This window comes from Centrocercus urophasianus, unplaced genomic scaffold (assembly GCF_019232065.1).
Source record: "Centrocercus urophasianus isolate 14NV4802_14NV808 unplaced genomic scaffold, USGS_Curo_1.0 seq_18, whole genome shotgun sequence".
Lineage (NCBI taxonomy): Eukaryota > Metazoa > Chordata > Aves > Galliformes > Phasianidae > Centrocercus > Centrocercus urophasianus.
The window spans coordinates 24,224,335-24,248,287 of record NW_024884733.1 but is presented as its reverse complement, the minus strand read 5'-3'; the positions used below and the strand labels follow the sequence as shown (position 1 = coordinate 24,248,287).

General features: G+C 43.0%; 2 protein-coding genes across 2 annotated transcripts; both read right to left on the bottom strand.

Annotated features, from left to right (window-relative positions):
* Window positions 1-702: 702 nt before the first annotated feature.
* Window positions 703-8,651, bottom strand: LOC122160721 (nardilysin-like). Its single transcript, XM_042819538.1, has 6 exons — window positions 8,612-8,651; window positions 3,347-3,466; window positions 2,541-2,592; window positions 1,466-1,616; window positions 1,161-1,288; window positions 703-823 (listed from the first exon to the last, which is right to left on the bottom strand). Exons 1-6 carry the CDS (start codon window positions 8,649-8,651, stop codon window positions 703-705), a joined length of 612 nt encoding a protein of 203 aa, XP_042675472.1.
* A 1,042-nt stretch (window positions 8,652-9,693) lies between these two features.
* Window positions 9,694-14,626, bottom strand: DMRTB1 (DMRT like family B with proline rich C-terminal 1). The gene is made up of 4 exons (XM_042819537.1): window positions 14,206-14,626; window positions 12,870-13,102; window positions 12,415-12,559; window positions 9,694-9,800 (listed from the first exon to the last, which is right to left on the bottom strand). Exons 1-4 carry the CDS (start codon window positions 14,624-14,626, stop codon window positions 9,694-9,696), a joined length of 906 nt encoding a protein of 301 aa, XP_042675471.1.
* Window positions 14,627-23,953: the final 9,327 nt, after the last annotated feature.

The window sequence follows — 23,953 nt, the reverse complement described above, 5'->3', positions numbered from 1 at the left end:
CTCATTAGTCCCAGGGCTGGGGCAGGCTGGGCTGCTCTGTGAAAGGTGAGCTGGTTTTTTTTTCCCCCTCTCTTTTGTTTCCTTCTGGGCCTGTGCCTCTGTCACAGACAGAGGTCTAGGGATAACTCCTGACAACAGTTCACTCAGCACCGCATAACTTCAAGCCCTTAACACAATCCTGTGGCCCAAAGCACAGCCCAAACAACTGCCTTGGGATGTTTTTCTACTCCACGGAGCTCCTACAGAACTGCTCCCAGGCACCAGCTTGCTGGGGAGGACACACGTCCCCTGCGGACTTCCCAGGGTGTCCTGGAGGACTTCAAGGGATCCTCAGTGTACCCTAGGGCAAACCTGAGTGCCCCCAGAGCTCCGCAGTGTGTTCTAGGGCACCCTAGAGGCTCCTCTGAACAGGCCAGTGTAACTGTATCAGAGTAGATGACTCTACCGACCCAGAGGCTGCCCCATCCGTGGCAGGGCCAAAGGTCAAGCCAACAGGGCCAGCTGGAGGCCTGGCGCTGGGTGTCAACGGGCAGCTGCTCCTCAGGAAGGACCAGCTTTTTGTACGTGTCCCAGACTCAGCCATGAGAGCTGGAATGGCCAAGGCCATCCCTGATAAATGAAACTATGGACAGAGCCACAGTCAAGAGTCAGGGTGATTTTCATCCTGTTCAAGTTGCCTTGCATGAGACCCTCTACAAACAGCTATGCCTCTAAAGCCTCAACAAAGGATGAGAGAGCCTCAGTGGAAAGGCCCTTTGTCAATGTCTCATACTTGTCTATCATGGACCACCTGTCATGTTCTAAAATCAGGAGACGCACATCCCTGCAATAAACAGAAGGGAAACAAAACCACAAGTCACCAGGAGCTGCCTAATGTAAGTGATCCCACTTCTGACTCAGGAGCACACAGCAGATGGGCAGATAGTACCCAGAGCACCACTGTGGGCTCACCCTGCCCTGCCTCAGCCCCTGCTGCTGGCTGCTTCAGAATAGCAGCTACCTGCAGGCCCGGTCTGAGCCTCGAGTTTGATGTACTGAGCAGTCAGAGCCACAAGCTGCCCTGGAACAAACCTCCACCAGCACAGAGCAGTGTTTTCTGGGCTCCTTGCTCAACCTCAACAACTGCAGTGCTGCCTCCTTTACTCTGCCCCAGAACTCACTTGGCCAGAGTCTCAGGCTTGATAAGGATATTGAAATATGTTTTCTTCAGCTGCTCTGTTATCATTTCAAAAACTGCTGGAGTAAAGCTGAAGTCAGTCAAGTAATCAATGATGAGCTGAAACAGAAGCTGTAAAGAAAACAGGAGCCATTTTTCAGAAAAAGACAACCGGTTTGGAATTATTCCAAATAGAATGCTTAAAAGAAACAAATCATTTGATCAACATAAAAGACACTAAGGCACATTCCTCAGTTCTGCTTGATATTCTTCACTAAACAATTCCTTAGCAAATTAATTAGTACTTACAGGTAGTTTATGATTGAATCCTTTCACTCGAATGATTAAGCCGTGCTCTCCAGCCACCAGCTTGTATTCCAGCTGGGCGACGTCTGCTGCGTAAGCTGGTTCACCAAGGTTGAGAGAAAGGATGTTTACAAACGTATCGAACAACACTATGCTGCACAGAGAAAAGAGCAAAAGACGAACACTTGAACACTGCAGGTAATCAGCTTGGATGTACACACAAGAAATTCTCCAGCAGACATGAAAACTTGGGCAAAATGAGACTCCAGCCCATTTTAACAAATCGGGAAATACACAGTGCAGATCTCCCTTCACCCAAACGCACGACTTAAGAATTACTTTGACATTCAACTGTTCTTTGCAAGGAATGATTCCAGCTTCACATGTGACAGGATTACTTCGGCACAGGAATGCGCACTGCAACAACACACTGCTTACCAGTACGGAAATTGATGAGCTACAGCAAATCAGACTGCAATGTGGACATTGCTGCCCTGGCTCAGACTTCCAGGTTTTTGTTGCTGCCTGGATTCCAATTCAAAATGCAAAACATAAATCCCCATGGCGTTTCTAAAGCACTCCTTGTGCGGGTCTCAACAGGCCAGGAGAAGACCGCTATGAAATCTGCTGCAGACAGCGGTGCCAGCCTAAGATTAGCAAGGGAGCACTGTGTGCAGAGCTATCATCTCCAGTCTGTGCAACACACGGTTCCAGACACTGTCGTCGTGCTCTTCACCTGCTCCTGGAGGCCCCCAAGGCCCTGCATCGGGCCATGGCCGTGCTGTGTGCAGGACCAACTCCTCCCCTAACACTTCCTTCTGGCACACACACTGCTGCTGGCACATTTTGTACAGTTTGCACTGCAGAATAACACACCATGAAACCCACACACACCCAGCCGCTACAGTGACGGCCTGCTGCAAAGCCACCCTTGCCAAAGGACAGATAAACTGCAACAAATGGATGAATAAGAAAGGAAGTCTAATTCTATTCCAGCTCAGAATGAGTCTCTCTGCACTTCCCTGTGTGTGGCACTATGGTTACCCCACACAGCGTGCACAACTCACACAGCCCTTACTTCTCTGCAGACCGCTGTATCAATGGAGAGATCAGATGGAAACGAACGTAACCTGGTGGGGAAGAGAGATTTCAGTGAGACATAGCAAGTGACAGCTTCCCAAAGGCAAAGCTTTTTTCCATCACATTCCATGGTCACAATTCAAATCTAATGAGAAATGTCACTGAGCTATAAGGAAGTATTTTTGCTTGTATTAAGTCATCATCAAATGCTTCTCTTTTTCAATCCCAAATCTTTCCTTACAAATATCAACTGTTAGAAAACACAAAGCCATACTTCATAGGATGCTTCGACACGTGGTCTGATCATTATCAATACAAACAAACAACTCTAGGAAATTCCACACAATGTATGCTTAGCAGACACTAAAACCTGTTGTTCTGCTTGAAAAGAGCAGTACATTTTCCACACATGTCCCAAATGCAGACTCTTATCTTTCTCTGCCTGTAGAAGAGACTACAGCTTTCTCTAGCTGTGATGTTCTTTGTTCTCACAACCTGCCACTGTCATCTGTTCCGTATGCCAAATTCTGTCCATAGCCAGGCTCTCTGAAGCCAACGTTTTCAGAATGTTCTGGTGATTCCACTTTTTAGCCTGAAGGATCTGCTGTGTTTCTTAGTTGCAGGGTAGTTCACCCGCTCCTCTCATACTGCAGCCAATGAATGTGTCAAAAGGATCATAGAAGAGCTGGCAGTAAACACTGGAGCTTAAATGGTGAAGATCTGCATGAGTTACTGCCTTTCAAACAAATTCCAGCTGGTAAAAACAAGGGCTTTGTCATCTTAGGAAAGCCTTAAGGCATTTACCTTTGGGGATTTTAAGTTTATGGTCCTTCTTGTACCACAGGCAGCTTTGCCATGTGCTCACTATTTTGATGGGATATTTTGTCTCTGGGCAGTCAGCAACCTTCAAAGCAAAGCTGGTGGCTAACAAAAAACACCTCACACTTACAAACCCAGGGAGCAGGAGTCAAAAGATACCAAAGTCCCATTACAGAGCAGGATGGAGCACTTGACTAATGACAAAGTCAGTTTCCCGTGGAGGATTCACTCCCCTGCTTCCATGCGGTGTGTTTTGTGCTGCTCTGAGCACAGTCCAGGCACTCTTTATGTTTCAGCCACTGTTTACCTTCCACGCTGTACTGCGTTCCAAACCACCTCTCCTTTAGGTGACACTGGCCCTCGTTGGCAGCAGACAGCAGAACAAGGTTGGCCCTCTGTGGACAGAGCTGGCTAAGGGCATCCGCAATGATGTATAACCGCCTCAGCCCAACCACCCTTCTCAGGAAGGGCCATCTTCCTGAGCTTTCCCCAGATCCTCATTGGGTACGTTGAAAGGCCAGTCCAGGAGGGTCAAACAGAGCGTGGTGATTAATGGTTCTGTGTCCCAGTGGAGGCTGTTAACGAACAGCATCTCCCAGGGGTCTGTCTTGGGACCAGTGCTCTGTAACATCTTTACCAATGACATCGACAATAGAATTGAGTGCACCCTCAGCAAGGTTGCTGAGAACACCAAGCTGAGTGGTGTGGTTGCCACAATCAAAGAAAAGAGTGCCATTCAGAGGAACCTCAACAGACTTGAAAGGTCAGCCTGGGTGAACTTAATGAGGTTCAACACAGCAAAGTGCAAATTTTTGCACTTGGCCAGAGGAATCCCAGGCATCCATACAGAATGGAAGGAGCAGTCCTTGAGAGCAGCCCTGCAGAGAAAGACCTGGATGTTCTGATGGATGAAAAGCTTAACGTGAGCCAGTAGTGTGTTCTTGCAGCTCAGAGTGCAAATGGCATCCTGGGCTCCATCAGAAAAGGGGTGGCCAGCAGGGACAGGGAGGTGATTGTCCACCTCTCCTCTGCTCTTGTGAGGCCCATCTGGAGTCCTGTGTCCAGGTCTGGAGCCCCAGTACAAGAAAGACAGAGAGCTGTTGGAGAGGGTCCAGAGGAGAGCCACAAAGATGATCGGGGGACTGGTGCACCTCTGAGGGAGCTGGGCTTGTTCAGCCTGGAGAAAAGAAGTCTGCGGGGTCTGTACTTCATAATTATCTGAAGACAAGTGAAAATTTACTGTGGAAGATTATGAAGAGCAGCCCATTTCTAGCATGATCAGAAGCAACACCCATCTTGAAAAATCTATGAAGGCTTTCCCAAGAAACTAGGCACGTGGCTGTTAACCACTATATAATATCGGAAGAAATTAGTAAGTGAAACCACAGAAGCCTCCACTAAAGACAAAATATAAATTAAGATTATAAATTATGTTATATTAAAATAGAGAATACAGGCTAGAGAGGTTGTGGATGCCCTGTTCAAGGTGCTCAAGGCCAGGTTGGATGGGCCCTGGGCAGCCTGGGCTGGTATTAAATGGGGAGGTTGGTGGCCCTGCATGTGGCATGATCCTTGAGGTCCCTTCCAACCCTGGCCATTCTGTGATTCAGTGAGAATGTGAGATCACAACTGGCCCATCATTAGAGCCATGGTTAGATCCAGATATCACTCCGTGAAGTCATTAGCAAGGTCACCAGTAACACTGCACAGCTGAGAAGGACATCTGAAGAGCTGGTGAGAAGTGTCAAGGAGGAGAAATGTGGAAAACGTCCCCTACTGCCCTTTTACCTCCCACCCCAGCCCCAAGGAGTAGCCTTGCCTCGGCTCTTTAAGCCTTACCGATGTCTGCTAAGACATGCTTGTAAGGATACCCAGGAAGGTTAAATCCCTGAGCAGGCAAATCAGGATATCACTGCCCAGTATCTGTAACAGATCTGGAGCTCTCTCAATGGCCTGTGCTGCAATACAGCATATAGTGACACTCATTTCAGGCACAGATTCCATAAAGTCTTTCTTTACATTTGGATACTTCTATTACATTTTGGCAAGCTAAGTAAGGACACAGATCTGTGCTACTGCTAGTCCTGCAGTAAGAAAATATTGGGCAAAAAATAGGAAAACCAGACCCATCTACACATAAGAATGATTTAAGTTTCCACTGTTCCAAAGAAGGTATGTTTCACATAATAATTTTTCTGTCATGAAAATTATTTTTTTTGGAGGAGGGAGATTTTTGTTTACAACAAGCTGACTTTATTGGATTGCTGGTCAAAATTAATTACTTATTAATATGGAAAAAACAGCTATAGTCTTGTTGTGGATTCAGAGGTTTGCAATTGGCTGCATTTAAATCCAAGAAGAAGAAGAATAAAAACAAATCACCAGTAAGACTGCTATTATCACTGTCATACAAAAACCTGCTGTGGTGCAGATGTGGAAGAGCACACCACAGAAATGTTAAGATATTGCAGTTTGCTGTGGGGGGACAAATGTATCTTACATATGCCTGCTGAATGGACATACTATGTGATTCTTCAAGAATCCCTCGGGTTTGCTTTCCTTTTTCCAAAGCTTCTGCAGAAAACGCAAATCTACAATAAACTGAGGTTTTGGACAGTGTCACAGACACCTCTGTGCAAAACCTGCAGCCCAAACTTGCATACCTAACTAACGCTGTCAGCTCCATACCCCTGCAAATAATTCCACTGAAAGTAATGAAAGTAGTGGTATGAGTAAACCTTAAAGACCTGGCTGCTGATTTTAGGTTTTAACCTTCAGTGTACGTTCGAAAGCTGGCTGCTCTGTGACAAACCCCACGGAGTTTGCCATGAGGACAGAGAATTGTCGCAAGTGTAACCTGTTAGAAATCGTATCTTCAGATGTTCAGAGTTAGCAAGGGAGTCTAATCCTTAGAAATCCGAAAATAATAATGATGACATGAAGAATTCCTACTGCAGCGAGTAGCACCTTGCATACAGAAAGATTTCAAAAGCAGGTTTCATAGCTAGCTTTCCTTTTTCTCCCCACATTTTATGAATTTGCCCAAGTTCTACACGGCTTCAGTTTAGGTCAGAAGAACACAGGAATGACTTGTCCAATCCAAATTATTCATTTCATACCGGATTGATTTCATTATCCTGAGATGTTTATTTAAATAAGTGGAGACAGAAGAGATCACGGTTCTGGAAACATTGCTTAGCACTAAGTTTGGAATGAAAATTTTTTGCTCTGAAGCCCAAAGTGAACAGCATTATAATAGCAGTTGTAAAGGAGTATTTTTTCCTTGGTTAAAAAGGACAAACAGCATAAAATGAAGAAAGAGTGCTTGTCATATCCATATACTGTATAAGACAATTCTTCCTGTCAACTAGAAATGCACATATCGCATTTTACTCTCTTACCAAGTAATTGCATCCAGTTCTGGGCTCCCCAGCACAAAAAAAGACAGGGATCTCCTGGAAAAGAGTCCAGCAGAGGGCCACAAAGATGATAAAGGCCCTGGAGCACCTCTCTTATGAGGAAAGGCTGAGTAACCTGGGTCTGTTCAGCCTTGAGAAAAGACAACTCAGAGGGGATCTGACCAACGTCTATAAATATCTAAGGTGCAGCAGGCAGAGACAAGGCCAGGCTGCTTTCAGTGCTGTGTGGCCATAGGACAAGGGGAAGCAGCCATGAATTGAGGCCTAGGAAGTTCTGCACAAATGTGTACGAGAAGCTCTTCCCAGTAAGGGTGATGGAGCACTGGCACAGGCTGCCCAGGGAAGTTGTGGAGTCTCCTTCTCTGGAGACATTCAAGACCTGTCTGGATGCCTACCTGTGCAGCCTGGCTGATGGAGCCTGCTTTGCAGGGGGTTGGACTAAGTGATCTTTAGAGGTCCCTTCCAGCCCCTACAATTCTGTGATTCTGTAATTGACTTTTCCATGCAGTGACAGATGCAAAAGAACTTTGGGACAAATTTCCCAAAATGTAAAAATCTGAAACTTGATTATTCACACAACACCAACCCGAGCAATGTTCATACATTTGAAACAGCATTTGCCCCACTGCTAATACTCTACTTCTTTGTAACCGTCCACCTCTAGGAATTCAGACTGGGGTAGCTGTGTATCATTTTATTACAGACTGTATGTAACAGTCATACAGTCTGTATGTGACCAGGTAAATGATACCTGGTCAGGTATCATTTGCCCCATCCCAAGTCACCTTGTCCTTCACGTGTCTGGAAACAGTCTTAGTAATGGTTTTGCATCTATTTTGCCACATTGTTATATTCTAAAACTCTATCACCTCTTCCCCCCCAACCTTCTCCTCTCCAAAATAAGATGATGCAAGTCCTTTTTAACTTCCCTGTAAGGCAACTGCTCCATTTTCTTGTTCTGTCAGGTGACCTTCTCTAGGTCTTCTTTAAATCTGCCACGTCCCTCTTGAGATAAGCACTGGTGGGTAGCAATGCAATGAGAGAAATCCTACTAGAGTGCCCTACCAGCAAAAAGTTTGGTTCAATGACAGTTCAAAAGGTGGCGGAAAAGGAGAATAAGGAGCCTGGCCTGACAGTCTGGAAGCAATCACTGGCACAGAAACACAGGGAGAAGATGGTAGTGTATATAAAGTGTATCTGCAATGCCTGTGCTTTACAGCCAGTGAAATGGGCTGGAATCCTTCCTGCTTTGGAGGTTTAAGGAGTGCAATACAATGCTGAATAGGACTTTGGAAAAATAACTGGGTAGGAGACTACTGAACTGTTTGTCTTCTTTCTTTAAATCCTTTTTCTTAAATCTTAGATATATTAAGAAAAAAAAAACAAACTCACACAACTCCATCTACCAAAGTAGCTACCAAAGAAGGTATCTACTTTGCGAGTGCTGCTGGTATTTCTATTCAGAGATTGTTTTATTTTAAAAAGAGCTTTGCTCCATTCAAACACCTTGCAGAAATACTCAGATTTTCCCAAACACAGCAGTTTTAAGAGGTTTGGGATACTCCTGGGAGCACAGATGCTGCTGTAAATCTAGCAAGTAACAAGTTGTATGCCAGATTATTTGGTATAGATACATGTGTTTTTCAGTCACTCCTCTTGGCAGTCTTAAGTTTGCCACTTTTACTTTCACCAAAATCCTGTCTGTGTGCTGAAAATCATCCATCTGCTAGATTAAAAAGGGATTTATCAGCCTCATGTCTTTACATCTTGCATTGAGCAAGGGACTGTTAGTGTAAGTAGCAGAGAGGAATGTTTATTTTATTGCACTCACCTCTATGGTCTTCAGTAGCACCTACCACAGTAGTGGTCATCTACACTCAGAAGTTTCAGAATAAAAATACTGAAACCTGGATCTTACTTCAAGCAGGTTTGTTACTCAGGGCAACACCTGAAATTTGCCTGGAAGAATTACATGTAAATATACAAGCCTCAAATCATCAAAACCAAACCAACAATTCAAAGTTTTTTAATTACCCAGAAGTAACATTCTTCCAACATTCTTCCAACATTTTAACAATTGATCCGCTTAACACAGAAAGCAGTTGCTTTAGGCAAAACAGCAGAGGAATGCATCTTTCATTTTTATTTAAGCAGTATTATTGAAAATTATGATATGTATAGTCTTGACCAATTGGTATTCTAAGTGGTGTTTTGTCCTACCTTCTAGGACATCACATCTTTGATATGCCAGTGTACTTCCAATCCACATGCACAAAGCTGTTCTATGTGAACCCTTTAAAAAATCTGTACTGTTTGTTTCAGCTGTACTGAGCTAAACAGCACTGAAATAACGTATGAACTGTCAAAGGCACTGAAAATCCTGAAGCCTGATTTACCTATCAGCAACCCATACTGTCTTCCCATTCTCTCTCAGTCTTCAGGCTCTACATCACTTAACTCTTCCATAACACTCAGAACCGAGTTTCTGCTACAGCAAACTGATACACCAACAACACAGCAATTTTTGATTACTGTCACAAACGTGAGAAGGCCACAGAGTGTACATGGTGTGGAGACCTCACTCCAAAAATCAAGGAGCCATCCAACTTCAGCAAAGAAACCAGAAATCAAAGTCGTAATTCTTTCCTGCTTCCATCTGCCTAAGGGGGATGCAATTTACCTTGGCTTTGGAAAACCTCTTTCACGCAGTGAAAACAAGGGTTTTACACTGCCAGGGAGCAGAGCTGTGAGGCTGGTAGCTCTAACATGATCATGAAGTGAGCAGACATTAATCTCCTTCTTTTAGCTGTTGTGACTGCTCAGTAACTAAGTGTCACCCTAGCCTCATATTAACAACACTCTCCTCAATAATGAAAATAGTGCTCCCTGCCACTCAGCTTTTCTCCAGACTATTTACTGTTTAGAACATACAGATTGGTCTCTGCTTGCTTCTTCTGGGGAAGAAGATGGTTGGCTAGGTTCACTAACCATCCCTGAATCCTGGCTGTCAGCTGCAGGACCTAAAAAAAAATGAATAGGAAATAGGAATTGGAGTTAAATGCAAACAAACAAAAAATCCCATCCAAATCCCTGTATTTCAATTTGCCTTTCAGGTGTCAGTCACACTTTCAGAGAGAAACTCCCAATGCAAAATAGCTTTTTGTAAATCCAGTTCATTTTTCAGTGCAGTTAATTGGAAACTGCTTAACATCAAGAGCTGCTGCTCTCCAATCTGAGATGCTGTACTTCAGACAGCACTTGACTGTTTCAGCTAGGCTTAAGGAAAGCAGCAAGAATGCTTGCTTCAAGATGGCAAATACAGAAGCTGCACTGGAATAAAAGTATGAGACATGCTCTTCTGCCTGCTTAGCCACAGTGAACCTGCAGCATGCCTTACGAACACTGCTGGGAATTTTAAAGGCCTTCACTGACTGACCAACAGTCTCTTTGAATCTATCTACGATGTTTTTTTTTTTAAACACAGTTTTTTTTACTAGCCAATTTTCACGTAAATCTCCCTCATCTTCCCATGTGGAGACATAGGTTTTTTGTTTCCTTTTCTGCAGCTTGCTATTTTACAAAGCCAACAACTTGCAGTCAGACTCTATCCTCAAATACTGTACTGGCTGTTCTGTTGGACATACCTTCTATTTGTCTGATCTTTGTAACACTACTAGTCAATACAACCCGAAATTATACAACACAACACCCTACACTTCCTTTCTTAAGAAAAAAGACATGATGTGACCCTAACATGTCCCTATGTACTTAATGTTACAGTTTTTCTCTTTGTTCAGGTATCCTGAAAACCAGAATCAAAGAATTGGTAGTTTCACTGTAGCTTTCTTCTTCATCTGTATCTTTTGCTGGAAGGCTGTTTTGTTTATGACCTCATGCAGAAACATCTCCTTCACTGGGTCACAATTGCAAGCTCTTACATATCCTGGAGCAAAAATACTATGTAGTGGAATTAATTTGTACTTTCTCCCTGGTACTAGGAAGACTAGTTTGTTCTCTGAACAGCATAATCCATGATGCACTGATTCCTATGGCTTTGTGCCCGGGTTGTAATTTCCCTAGTGAGTAATAAGACTGAAGTCATTAGATGGCATTTTGCTCTCTAGGGGGGTGCTCTCATTACCTCATTTATCCCAGTTGCCTGTTTTCACGATTGTTTGCCCAGTAAAGCTTTATTCTACCAATGCAGGTCTGCATTTCCTGTTTCCCACATGCAATGCCACTACTTCTCTCCAGTTTACCAGCTACTCCCTGTTCCTCCTCTTTCCCACACCACCCCAGAACTGCTACAAGCTCTCTGCCACTGCAAGTATCCCCCAGATTTCATCTCCACTAAACCACACAACTCAGTAATCCTCACATACAATTTCTGCTTTGCCTGCCAGCTCTCAGCTTCATCTCTTCCCCTCAAACTCAGCCCATATTATCTTACCTCCATCAGCCCAGTATCTACACACTGCGCTGAAGCTCTGATTGATGCCTTTCTCGATATCCTAGAATATCTTTACATTTACATGATGTCTATACACCTCGATGCTTCCATATTCACATTCTCCTCATCCACTACTTCTCTTGCTTACTTTTCCTTGGCTTTCCAGACAGACACAAAGCAAACTGCTTGGGAGATACGTGCCCACTGCTGGGCTGACTGGCAGGCGCTTGGTTGTTGGCCAAGGTACACACACGGCAGTCAGGAACTGAGTGTGAGCTGACTGCTGGCCAAACACCACCTCACGTCATGGCTGCAAGCCATTCTGTGGCAGGCACATGCTTCCCCTGCAGATCAACTGTGCAGGCCTCTGATCACAGCAGCTATGTTTGGCTGAAAATAATGTCCTGAAAAGTTACGAGGATACTGGTTTAACAGAAATGAGTCTGCACAAGAGACTTTGGGGAGAAATCAGGCCCAAACCTCCTCAACTTATATTTTATCCCATGTGATCGCTATCAACATCATTTTAATTCAAATGAGAAAATCAGTCCGCTTTCCCTCCCTTTTATAGAAGATATTTCATTTTTCATTGGCTGATGATTATAATCTGTGTGATAAGCAGTTGGACTTACAGTTTCTCATGTTCAAGAAGAGAAATAAAGTTGTACTTATTTATCTGCATTTTCAGAAAGAACTTATGAGACTGGCCATTGACTCATCCAGTGCTAGTGGTTAATTCTCTGGGCAGCACTACCCTCTTGTGGTCACTGCTAGCTGCAGCCAAATGAACAGCTTACAGACAGGATCACAGTATGTCCACATATAGGCACTAGACACGAAAGAGACCCAAAAGAGGAGGTCATACATATTTACCTAGCCAGAAATTTAAAATCTTGTGGGATTCAGTCTGAAAAATTTGAGATCTTGAAGATTCAATCTTTCATCTACAGCAATTAAAATGTAGGCTTTCCAAGTGTGCAAGAAGTTTCACACTGCTCATGCTAAGCTGTCCAAGCTGGCAGTCTGACCTCAGGGGGATCTCAGTCCTGGCTCCACCACAGGCATCTGGGAAACCCTTAAAACTGAAGCTAGAATCAAGGTGTCTTGGGGCATCCATCTCAGCGTTTAGGTACTGAAACCAGATTAAAATTGGATCTCCCAAGGCTCGTCTAACAATTCCTTACCGTGTGCTTCCTTGGCTGCTTCAGCAAACACATTCAGTGACAGGGGAGGTGGAATATAATGAACCCCTGGCAGAAAAGTTGGTGGGACAAACTGAGGCAGAGGAGTGTAGTATGCCTGATGGAAATCTCCACCTCCATCTGGAATCTGGAAACACAGGGAGCAAAGGATATTCAGAGACTCTCTCTCTCTCCAGGACACATCTGCACTACCACACAATTTCTGTTTCCATCTTTACCTATGAAATTTCCATTTCTGGAGGGTCAATTTTGTGTCCATATGCTGTCACATGCAAAGCCCGCGCATAGTGAAATATGCAGCTCAGAGGTAGCTAAAAGTAAAATACAGAATAGAATAGAACAGAACAGAATAAGAAGGGACCTTCAAAGATCTTCTAGTACAAGCAAAACCAGCAGTATTCCCAGAAGTAATTAAAAAACCACAAGGCACTACTCACTGACAAAGAAGCTGCATTCCCTGGTCCAGAGCTGCTTGGAACGGGTCGGAAACCCTTCTGAAGTGAAATCCCTGGAGGTGATGGTGCTCCCTTACAGCCTGGCTGGTTGATGGCAAATCCCATGGGAAATGGGTGGTAAGGATACATCCCAGAACAAGCAGGATACACTCCTGCAGGGTCTCTCTCCATGTATTCTGTGCTGACCTTGTATTCTGGAGGAAAAGCAGAGTGAGCTAGGAAACAATGAGAAAAGAATAAAGTCATCGCTATAATTCTACGCTGTTCAGCAGAAGTAATTGCAGGACTCAACTCTACCCTTAGCCTGGAGACTCTGGCCCTTGGATTTCATGCTTGGCTCCTCACAAATTTGTGATTTTTTTTATAAAAAAAGAGCAGCTATGTGAACACAAATAAGGTCCTTCTTGTCTACCTATCCTCCTTTTGGTAGAGAACCTGTATAATCTGCTTCTAGAGCATATCTGCTTCTGGAGCACTATGATTACACTGGAAAAGTCAGCAGGTTACAAATATAATTAAGTGAAGGACTGGTAGGCACATGTACAGCCAGCACCATCTACAGGCATCATTTCCTTAGGAAACCAAGGTAAGAAAAACAGCAAACAGCTACAAGCAGATTTGGTGGGATCCAGACATGCCCCAAACAATTCTTTCCTCTGGGTTTCTCAGACCACTGTGTTCTTTGCCTTGTAGACTGCCAGCTTTCCCGAGGCCCAGACTAATGACTACCGCAGTCAGTCAGGATTTCTGTAAAATTACTATAGTAAATAGTATGAGTTTACTGTAATAAATAGTAATAAACTAGACAAGTGACATGAAAGGCTCTACAGAAGAAAGCAACTGAAGAAGTGACAAACCATACAACTTTTCCACCTGCAAAACTTAGGTTCTGCTCATGAAGGCAAAATGCAGCTTTCCGCCCAGTGATCCGAGCCAAGCTCAGCCTCTGCTGTAAGGCCAAAAAGTCTCTTTCTTTTGCACTATCAAAAACTTTTGCTTTAGACAACTGCAGCGTAATTTCCTCATTTACTTGTCATCCCTGACATCCTATTTTTTAGCATTTTTCCTGTTCTTTCTGCAGGTTGTGCACGAGCACTGTATGTGCATGCATCCCAACGCTGTTGGGATTATCTCCCAAAGCGCACCCTATAGAGAAAAGCCACTCGCTGGAGCTTCAACCTCGCAACAAAAGAGCTTGATGAATCATGCTGCAAACCCTGCCTAAGGAGAAACAAAAGCAAGGCTGCGCACCCATCGTGTGCAAGCTGGGGGAAGAAAGGGAGAGGCGGGAACCTGTTTCAGGGAGCTGGAGCCTTACCGTAGTCCCAGAAGGGAGGGCCAGCAGGTGGTGGCGGCAGACCCCTGCGTGCCGTGCCTTTGTCACTGCCAACGGCGGAATGGCCGCCTTTCGCCCGCACGTGGCTGCTCTGCTCAGAGGCACCGGCCGCGACGTCCTCCCCTGAGGGAGCGGAGCCCACAGCCACCCTGACAGGGGCGTCGGGCACCTGCTGCCACAGCGCCTTCTGGGCTGCCATGATCTTCTGGCGCTCGGCGATGAGGGAGCACTTGTCGCAGAGGCACTGCTTCCAGCGGCACCGGCCGGCGTGGCCTTTCACCGGCACCACGAAGCCGTGGTTGCGGCAGCGGGAGCATTTTGGGGTCCGCGCTGCTGCCTTCTCGCTTGCTGCTGCTGCCGCGGCTGCTGCCGCTGCTGCTCCTGCAGCCCCGCTGGCCTGCATGTCCAGCAGCCCCCTAACCGCTCTGGCACACCCGGCCCCCCGCAGGGCTCTTATATGGGGCAGGGCCAGCTTCCCTCCAAATGTAGCAAACAGGGCAGGAGTGGCAGGAGAGCCCAAGGCAGGGGTGGGGAATGCCCCGTTCTGGGGAGAAGAGCCAGGGGCTCTCGGTTCCACAGGCTCCCCCTTCCTGGGTAAGGCGCTTCCCTACGTGCCCGCCTCCCCCTGCCCCCTCGGGTGAGCCTGGAGGCGGACCTGGGCTGTGGGGGCTGGAGAAGACACGGTGGGGCAGGGGGCTGCGGCCGCTGGAGCAGAGGAGCAGGCGGAGTGCACTATAGTACATACGGGAACTTCTGGACTGGTGAGGAGAGAAAGACGGCATCCCTCACACCTTAAGGGACAGTTTTCCCTTTTGGCGCTTCAGCGGTCACAGTCACTTCTCATGCCTTGAGAGATTTCAGTTCTGTTTTGTTCCAGTTTGGAATATACTTCTCATGATGAGGAGAGTGACTGCTTCAGAAGAAAAAAGCACACCAAACGTTTCATCATTGTTTTTCAAAACAAAGTACAAAGACGAGGGCAGAAAGCACGTGGCATTCGACAAATCTGTCTCCTTTTCTTGGAATTCGTTATTCTCTGGAAGCAAAACAAGCTTACAATTGAAAGTATAGCAGTGCTCCAGTTCAAGCACTGCTTAGAAAGTGCTTGTTATTTGTTTCTGCTGGTAGCTTCAAAACTGTGGTGTACACAGTAGCCTCTTTCCAGGAGAAAACTCTCCCTTTTGCTAACACATTGCAAGAGCTGTTTTAAAATCTGAGATGTAATATTTTTCCTACACTGAAAACAATGCCATAAAATTTTATCACCATGTAGTTGCAAAAAGGTTTATTTATTTTTTTTTTTTAACCTACTAGTTTCAAGAGAACCATGTAGCATCTATTTACTGCTATGAAACAGTTCTAACAGTAACTCAGTATGTTTCACAGCAGCCTGCAGACGTCCTTCTCACAGAGCAGGCCTTCTTGCAAGGCTTCAGTGCAGCCCTTCATGTCTAGAGGGTCGGTCTCAGGGTAGCAGCACTGTTCAGACATTTGGCAGCAGTCTGGTTTGCTCCAGCACTGAGCAGGCAACCACTGCGTGCTGCAAGCCCTCAGGGCTCCACCTACATTCTGGTTTCTCACTTTGCAAAAGATCCATTACGATTAGCAATGGAGTCCCCCAGTCTTCCAGTAGGGTTTGGGCTCCTGAGAATGTCTGCAGTCCACAATGCCAGCATGCAAAGTTAAACTTGCTCTTGAAGCAATTCAAACCCAAATCCTCAGGTGCACACATGATTTATTCCCTAGCTCACCGGGCACAGCAGCAGCCCCAGCCTGCAAATGTTGCAGACTGTGTTTCTGTGAAGGGCTTTCAGCCAACCTCGTGCGACCTGCATTCAGGGACACTGCAGGAGCAGGACCACGCACCGCATGGGGAGCACGGTGGCACTGCACACGGTGGGTGTTGGGTTGCATGCACACCAGCAGCTTCTTCTGCAAATTGGAGAATGCAAAGTATGCATGGAAATGTACACAGAGTCCTTTCCTCAGCTGCAGACCTGTTTCTCTAGAAGACTTCTACAGCACTGTCTGCAAAGCCAACTTCATGTGCGTAGGCCTGTGTGCAATTTGGATGCATATCTCTGAAAGTTTGACCTAAATGTGTTACTGTTTGCTCCCAGTTCAGAAAAGCACTTGGTTAACATGTCTACAATGTAAGCTACTTCTAAATCCAGTCTTGAAGAGCAGCTTGCTTGCACCAGGGGCCTTGATGCTACCCTTAATCATTGATATTCACTCTGTATTAATTATAGATAGCTAATATGTTCCTTGTCTTCTGACCTGTATTTTTTCAGTAAGTAAAGCTTACTTGTATACTATTGCACTGGAGGACCCAGGTAGGCTATACTCACTTTCCACAGTAATTTTCTATTCTGAGTAACTTAATATTTACTCAAATGTACTTCCATTCATCACTCTTCTGTCTAGAGAAAAGTGTGTCATCCATAGGCTAGTAAAAATTTCTCTGGTAATAAGCCATGTCTCTAAAAGTCATGTGGGTTTTTTTCAGCCATTTTCACCTAAGGATTCAGGATTTATTATGCTTTCCATATACTTTCTTTCAAAACAACTTGTCATACTTTTTATAGAGAAGTGAGCGTAGTTTTTTTTTTTTTTGCTTGTGAGTATAAATTTCTGTGGAGAGTTCAAAGAATTGTGCTATTTCAATATCATGATGTGATTCTATATAACTTTGGGTTAGCTTATCACACACCATTAGCAAGACTACCACACAGAAAAGACAGAACAACTTCGTGTAAGTCTTTGGAACAAGATATCGAATTGCAGCTTCAAGTCTGTCGTAATTTGCTCCCTTATTCATATTTGAAAGAAAATGAGGCATAATACTCTGCAGCTTACTCAGTTTACTGCAATATTTTATGTAACATATGGTGAGACTGCAACATAAAGCGCGTACAGAATTCTGTATTAAAATAGCATTTATAAGAACTATTATCCTGCCAAAATGAAAGGAAAACAGCCTCCTGGTTTCATGTCATTGATATCAATATCAATATCGTCTCTACTTTACAACTTCTGAATCACATAACGTATGTGGCTTTGGTAAGCAGGTTGTTTTGTGTGTGAGACAGTGAAGAAAAGCAGCGATTTAGCTAAAAGAGAGAACAAATGAAAAGACTGTCTTTAAACTCCATAGCAGAAACTCAGTTTTGGCTTTTTTTTCTGCTTCTCAGACTTCCTGCTAGCATTTTTTGCAGTCTATTTTTATTTATTTATTCATTTTGGCAAGGAAATTGTTCTCCTAGGATCTGACATTTCACAGAGCAATAGCAACACAATCAAGAAATTTCTTCAGTACAGATCTCCATTAACAAATATTTGCAATCTTTCTTCAAAATAAATGTTTTCTTATGCATGGAAATCAAGAATATCTTTTGAATTTTTAAGACATTTTAGATGAAGATAAAGCCCTCTCTTCAAAAATTATCTTAGTGGTTTGGAAGCATCCCTCCTGTACAGTCACAGCGTAAGAAGTGGTACAGCAGTAGTACCATCAGGTCTTCTAGCACTGGTAACTTTTTACTGCCATGCTTGTGGCTACCAGATGTGATATAGGACTCAATAGGACATTTGCCTGCACAGGCAGAACTGGTCACAGAGAATGAGACAGGCTTTAGATGCTCCCTTCTCCACCACACCCAGCTCCCTCCTGCTTTCCCTTCTTAACAAATACTCTTCTATCTCTCCGAGTGAGCAGAAAGCCAGACTTCCTTCTCCTTCTGTCCAGAGTAGGAAACTGCAGTGTTTTTTCCTCTAAACACCACATGTGAAATCTTTTCTCACTCTTGCACACTCAGAAGCCTTCAGGGATTGCTCTGGACTATGTTGTGCATCCTTGTGAATTCCCATTTCTTCTGCATCCGAGTTTTCTTTTCCATCAGTTGTATCCTACTTTCCTTTCATTAGAAAGAAAAATCCCTTTTACACTTCTTCCCCATCATACCTGTCAGCTTATGTTCACTGTAAAGCTATGGACTCACCTTCACCTTGCCCAGACTATCGTCTTCCTACATAGCATTGCTAACGCACATCCATGCTTTCTTTTGCAGTCGTCCTCTTATTTAGAAGCTCCTTATAACACCAGTCAAAGCCTTTAAAACGTCCTCTGACTGACCTACATCACAAAGTCACCCTTTCACTGTTGAGCTTACAGCAGAGCATATCCATCAGTGCTATCTGTCACAGAGCTGCAAGGTTCTGCTGACATGCCCGTGAGCTTGTCTAATGCTGCCCAAAGCAAGTGTGGATGACAATGAATAAAGTTCTTTGAGTTGCTTCTGTAGGCTAAAATTTCCACCTTTTAATCACTGTGAAATTGTACCATAATATACATGTTTTTGAAAAATATGAAGAAAAGAACACAAAGTTCAATACGATCAGGTCGCCTTAAGATTTGAAATGTTCAAAATATGTTTGGGTTGTTTTAAACTCGTTTCCAGTCAACTTCTCTAAATTCATACATACAGATTCAATTTCTAAATTCTTTCAGTGTCGCTTCCTTCACTTTAAAATGGTGTCTTCAGTAATTCAAACAGCAATTCCACTGGGGTGGACATTTCGGTTGTTTTTATACAGGTTTGATGCCCGCAGTAATAAAAAGGTGAAACTCTATGCTAGAACCAGAGAAAATTGTATGGCGTTCTTACATTTAAAATTGTAAAAAAAAAAAAATTAGGATGTAACAAGAAAGTTCTTAAATATTAACTATACAGACTTTATTAGCATGCCTGCAGTTTGTTTATTGTAAAAAGATCTTTACTAAGGAGAAAAGCAATAATGATTATACTGAGAAGTCTGTGATCTGGTTACTGTATGAGTACCAAAACGACAAGATGGATCAGAAGAGAAATCGACCCCTGCAAGGAAACAAAACACACCATAATTCTTATCCTTCATTAACGTAACTCCCATATAAACAGGCAGTAAAAAGTCTTAAAGGGAAAAGAATGAGACAGTCATAAACACACACACACAGATGCTTTCTGCACTTACATGATGGAGCATTTAAAAACTCCTGTCTACAAAAAAGAAGATCCATGCTAAAAACTAGTGGAAGATGGTCAGCCAGTCTGCAGTGTGTAAGGATCTCTGCACCGCTGAAGTCTGATGGCTTCCTTATATTACTCTGAGAATCTGATTATCCTTTCAGAAGAAATCTTTTGTTTCTTTAGAGGGTCACCTTTGTAGACCTTAATAAAACAGAGAAACTGAAAACCCAAAGAATTGTCCACTCTGTTAGAGCTGTGAGAGCCTCAGGGATGCCTTAGCTGCAACACCATTTTACTTCAGTATGCTCTCAGATTTAGCAAATTCTAGCCTGGGTAGCACTAGGCTTGTCAATCAGCCTTCTGCCCGGAGAAACAAACACATTTTTAATCCAGAGTCCTGTTCTCCTTCCCGTCAGCTACAGTTCTTGTCATGTTCTCTTAGACATGAATAACACAAAATCACATCTGAATTCCCCCAGACAGCAAAAAAATGATTTTATGCAGAAACAGCCACACTCACTACAGGAACTAGGTGGCCTGCTTAGAGCCATCTTTGCTTAGCACCTGTTTTGAACTGAAATTGTCATATTACCTGGTCAGCAAGCCTAAAGCAAAGCTAATAGATGGATAAATCAGGAGACAGCTGAAAGACTACTACAGACATTGAATGTGCTTGCTGTGGGCAGGGTTCCATTTGTAGTTGTCAGACTGGTATATATCCCACATTTTCTAAGGAAATGTTTCCACCAAACATCCGAATTAGATTTCAGCATATCTGAAGTAGCTTAAGCAATGCAAAAGAAATAAAAAGAGCTGTTTGCCACAATTTCTGCATATTGGCCTTCACTCTTCACAGGTACTTCAATAAAGCAGCTGAAAATCAAATGACCAAATAGTAGTTACTTATCAACATAACCCGAAGATTATCATCAAAATATTTACTTTATGGAGAGAGTAGACAAGAATATTGTCTAGTTTTTGGCATATATGCTGGACTAGTTCTCTGGTATTCATACCAACAGCACATCATCTGCACCTTTGTATAATTCTAAGGATAGAATGCCAGTGAGGTGATAAAGCCCCCTGTCTGCTCCTTAGCCCTGTTTGTCAGAAGCAAACTGTAGATTTTAGTGGGGGAGAAAAAACAAGCGCCAGCATTGATGCCTTGCATTAGCTGATTCCACCCAGGTACACTACAGGATGCTGTTCAGAAGCATTTCTTCTCTTCTGTGCTATTTCCATAAAATTATCCCATAGTGACAACAGAATCATTTCAGTTGAATCTTCTGGATTGCATTATGTGGTAATAATTGAATTATATTTTAACTGGAGGTGACTTCTGCAAACACAAACATAGAAACACAAGTTGAAATAGTGTCTCTGCTCATCTCCAAACTAAGTAAGGCTGTTCTCCCCTGACAGATTCATTTTCCTCTACGTTTGGAAAGCTTGCATTTTTCTCTCTTGCTAACATGAGACGCGCTGATGGGATGCCTCAGCTGGCTCCTAGAACTTCAAAGTCCACAAAGACAGCGTGGAAGGAAAAAGTGGAAATGAAAATAAAAGTGATGCGTTTGGAAGGGATGTCCTTGATGCAGCAAATTTAAAAGTGAGAGACATTCAGCAGCGGACAGCAAATCACCAACAGCAGCAGATTTTATGGACAAAGATGTAAAAATAGTGGACCAGCAACTGCCCACTGGCAGCTTTGGCAGATGAAATAATAGAAGGAAGCTGGTGTGAAGCCATAAAAAAAATATTTTTTCCCATGAAAGCAAAAGAGAAAATACAAAGGCATATTTCCTATCGTTTCATTTTTTGGAATTATAAAATAACTCTGTCTTCACAGTCAATTTGCAAGATAAGTTCTTACAAAGCATAAAAACAATGGAATCAGACCATAAGTTGTTAGCAGTATTTTCTTAGAATCTAAAACAAAGCTGATTTTAAGTCAGGAAAGTTTAGTTTTCTCAACTCCAGAAAACAAATAGAAAAAGACACCAAATGTGTCATCTCATAGCTTCCCTAAAGCTGTGGGACCCAACTGTCACAAAAGGTTGTCTTTTGCTACAGGGTTGTGTCGTTGGAGAGCTTGACCTACACAGCAGTGGCTCCTCCAGGCTGCCCCGTGTAGATTCTTCCAGGGCAGCAGGCTGCTTCTCTGGGCAATTGCTCTGTATTGAGCTGCAGATATTCCAAAGCAGCACGCCTGGGCAGCCATGGCAGCCACCAACACTGTCTGAATCTCAAAATCTGCAAGAAGCGCCGAAGAGAAAGCTGAATGCCCAGAAGCAGATCATACAGCCTTTAGTTTCTATTCTATTTAGTATCTGTTCAGTACAAGGATGTAATGGAACTGCTTGAAACCTTTCAGATGTATGCCTGTTTTCTCCTGTGACTTTACATACCTGTGAAATAGAAGGAAATCAGCAATGGTAGGAAATCTTTGCTACCTGCTGCATGGTAGCGGACAATAATTTCTGTCGGCGATCCCTAGTTTTATCTAACATCATCAGCTCTCAGTCTCTGTATACACATATCTTCTTTCATATAAGAGCAAACACATATTTCAGTTGAGATAAAATACTTGAGGGTTGAAGGTGTATCAAACTTTAAACTGACTCAGTCAAGGTCTTCCTCAGGCTCCTTCAGCCTCCCCCACCACTCACAAAGTGGATCGAGTCCACAGATTTGGCACTTTCCTCCGTTCACACAAACGTGAGCTTGCCCATGACAGTTCTCTTGAAGTTTATCAAAGCCTCCAGTCTCTTAACATCTGACTCTTATTTTCTGTGGACACTGAATCTGAAAATGTTGGAATAGAACGTGCTGTAGTCCACAAAACTTCCATGGATATTTAACAGATTTGCTCTTCAATATTTTGAATAAATTCACTCTGTATATACACCTGACCAAGCTGTGTGTCTGCACAGTTTACTGAAATTGCATATTTACAGTATTTATACTTTATTTTAACATTCTTTGTCTCAGAACTAATACACAACCAAAGAAATACAATATTTTTTGAGAACACTGTGTTCTTAAAGGTTAAGGTATTAACTACAGTTATTCTTATTTGCATTCAGCAGCTATGTTTACAGAATATTTACTGGAAGGCATCCAATGGTTTCCTTGCTCTTTAATAGGAAAACTGCATATAAAATAAACCTACAATTTGCAGACTGTATTTTAAATTATTAACCAGGAGAGAAGGGTAGGTATTACATGCACTAATTAGATGTTCTATCTATCTCTCTAAAAAAACACAGCTTTTCACAAGTACCAATTAAAACCAATGCCATTAGTTTTCTTCAGTAACGGAATAAGGGAACATCATAACTCACAAAATATTTGCATATATTCTTTACTCCGATTAATCCGAAGCACTACATCTCAAACCTCTTCTCCCAAGAGTTATTTATGGAGTGTTTCAGTTTTTAAAATAGACAAAAAGCAAACCAAAATGTAATTTTCTGTAGGAAATCTTACATATAAGATTTTCCATTACCACAAAAAAAAATAGAGGTTATGTTGAATATTTGTTTTGAGGCAGTAAATTATGATACAGATATTTATGGGCGATTATACAGGGACAATAATTAGATTAACATCCTCCCCAAACCATGTATTTTAGACTTGATGTGCTACACTTCCATGATAGTGAGCTATTCAACAGCCTTGTGATTCAAAATGGAGGAATGGAAAGCATCACAGACTGCCAGTAACTTGATAATAAGCTTGGGGAGAAGTGGCTATGTTTTAAGAAGCTGTACTTTCTTTGTTACATCAGTGAGACAATTCTTTCCTATTTTTCTAGCAGTCCTTCTTTCTACCTGTCCTAACACTCAAACATGGAGAGTAAGAAGGAGCATTTGACATGCATGAGATATCAGGAATTCTTTACACAATGATATTAATATCTTCATGTATCTGCGAGTAATACCAAAACCTACTGCATTTCAGGATTGTTTTTCACACTGCTGTCGTCACAGCAGCCGTTCAACTAATGTATCTCCTCCTCATTCTATGTGGTTTTCAAGTGCCGAACACCTGATATTGGCTTCTCATACATACATTGTTTGCTGTGCAATTTCATTCCATTCCTGTTATTCAGGTGTCACTGTATGCACTTCTTTCCTACATAAGTCTTTAGCCCTCCTTGCTGCTGGACATGCAATTTCGTGTGCCACTTTCAGAATCCAGGGATGGAGATTATCCTGTCCCTCCCATTTCAGAGCTTTAAGCTTTTTGAGTTTTTCTTCTCCTGCAGATATGATTATTTCCATTTCTAAATTCTCATTCCATATACATATTACATTTCTATATAATTTTTTTTGATAGTTTTATCTTTAATTATGAACTGCCTGGCAAAGCAAATCTTATTAGAAATTAATTTCATAATAAATGTCCTTGGATAAAACACAGTAAATCATTAGACTTTGGCACAATAAATAAATTTTAAAAGATGTATGTGGGGGGCTGGTAGGAATTTTTACAGCAAATTCTATATATGAACTTTATAGTGAAAGGAAAGAAATAGTTATGCAGCCATGCGTGTAATAGTGCTATAACAATGTTTCTACTATCAGACCATGCACTGTTTAAATTATAAATACATCCCCAAACAGCTGGATATGGGGAGCACAAGTGGCAGAACTGAACAGAATACACTGTGAATGAATTCAGGATTAAGGCTTCAAGTCTGCTATCAGATTATTTAA

Coding starts and splice junctions, on each gene's coding strand:
- LOC122160721 (XM_042819538.1), bottom strand. CDS start 8,651: ATGACCACTACTGTGGTAGGTGCTACTGAAGACCATAGAG. Junction 3,467..8,611: donor TGCTACTGAAGACCATAGAG/GTGAGTGCAATA, acceptor GTTTTTTGTTAG/CCACCAGCTTTGCTTTGAAG. Junction 2,593..3,346: donor TAAACTTAAAATCCCCAAAG/GTAAATGCCTTA, acceptor CTTCCCCACCAG/GTTACGTTCGTTTCCATCTG.
- DMRTB1 (XM_042819537.1), bottom strand. CDS start 14,626: ATGCAGGCCAGCGGGGCTGCAGGAGCAGCAGCGGCAGCAGCCGCGGCA. Junction 13,103..14,205: donor CCCTCCCTTCTGGGACTACG/GTAAGGCTCCAG, acceptor ATTGTTTCCTAG/CTCACTCTGCTTTTCCTCCA. Junction 9,801..12,414: donor AGCAGCCAAGGAAGCACACG/GTAAGGAATTGT, acceptor ATTTTTTTTTAG/GTCCTGCAGCTGACAGCCAG.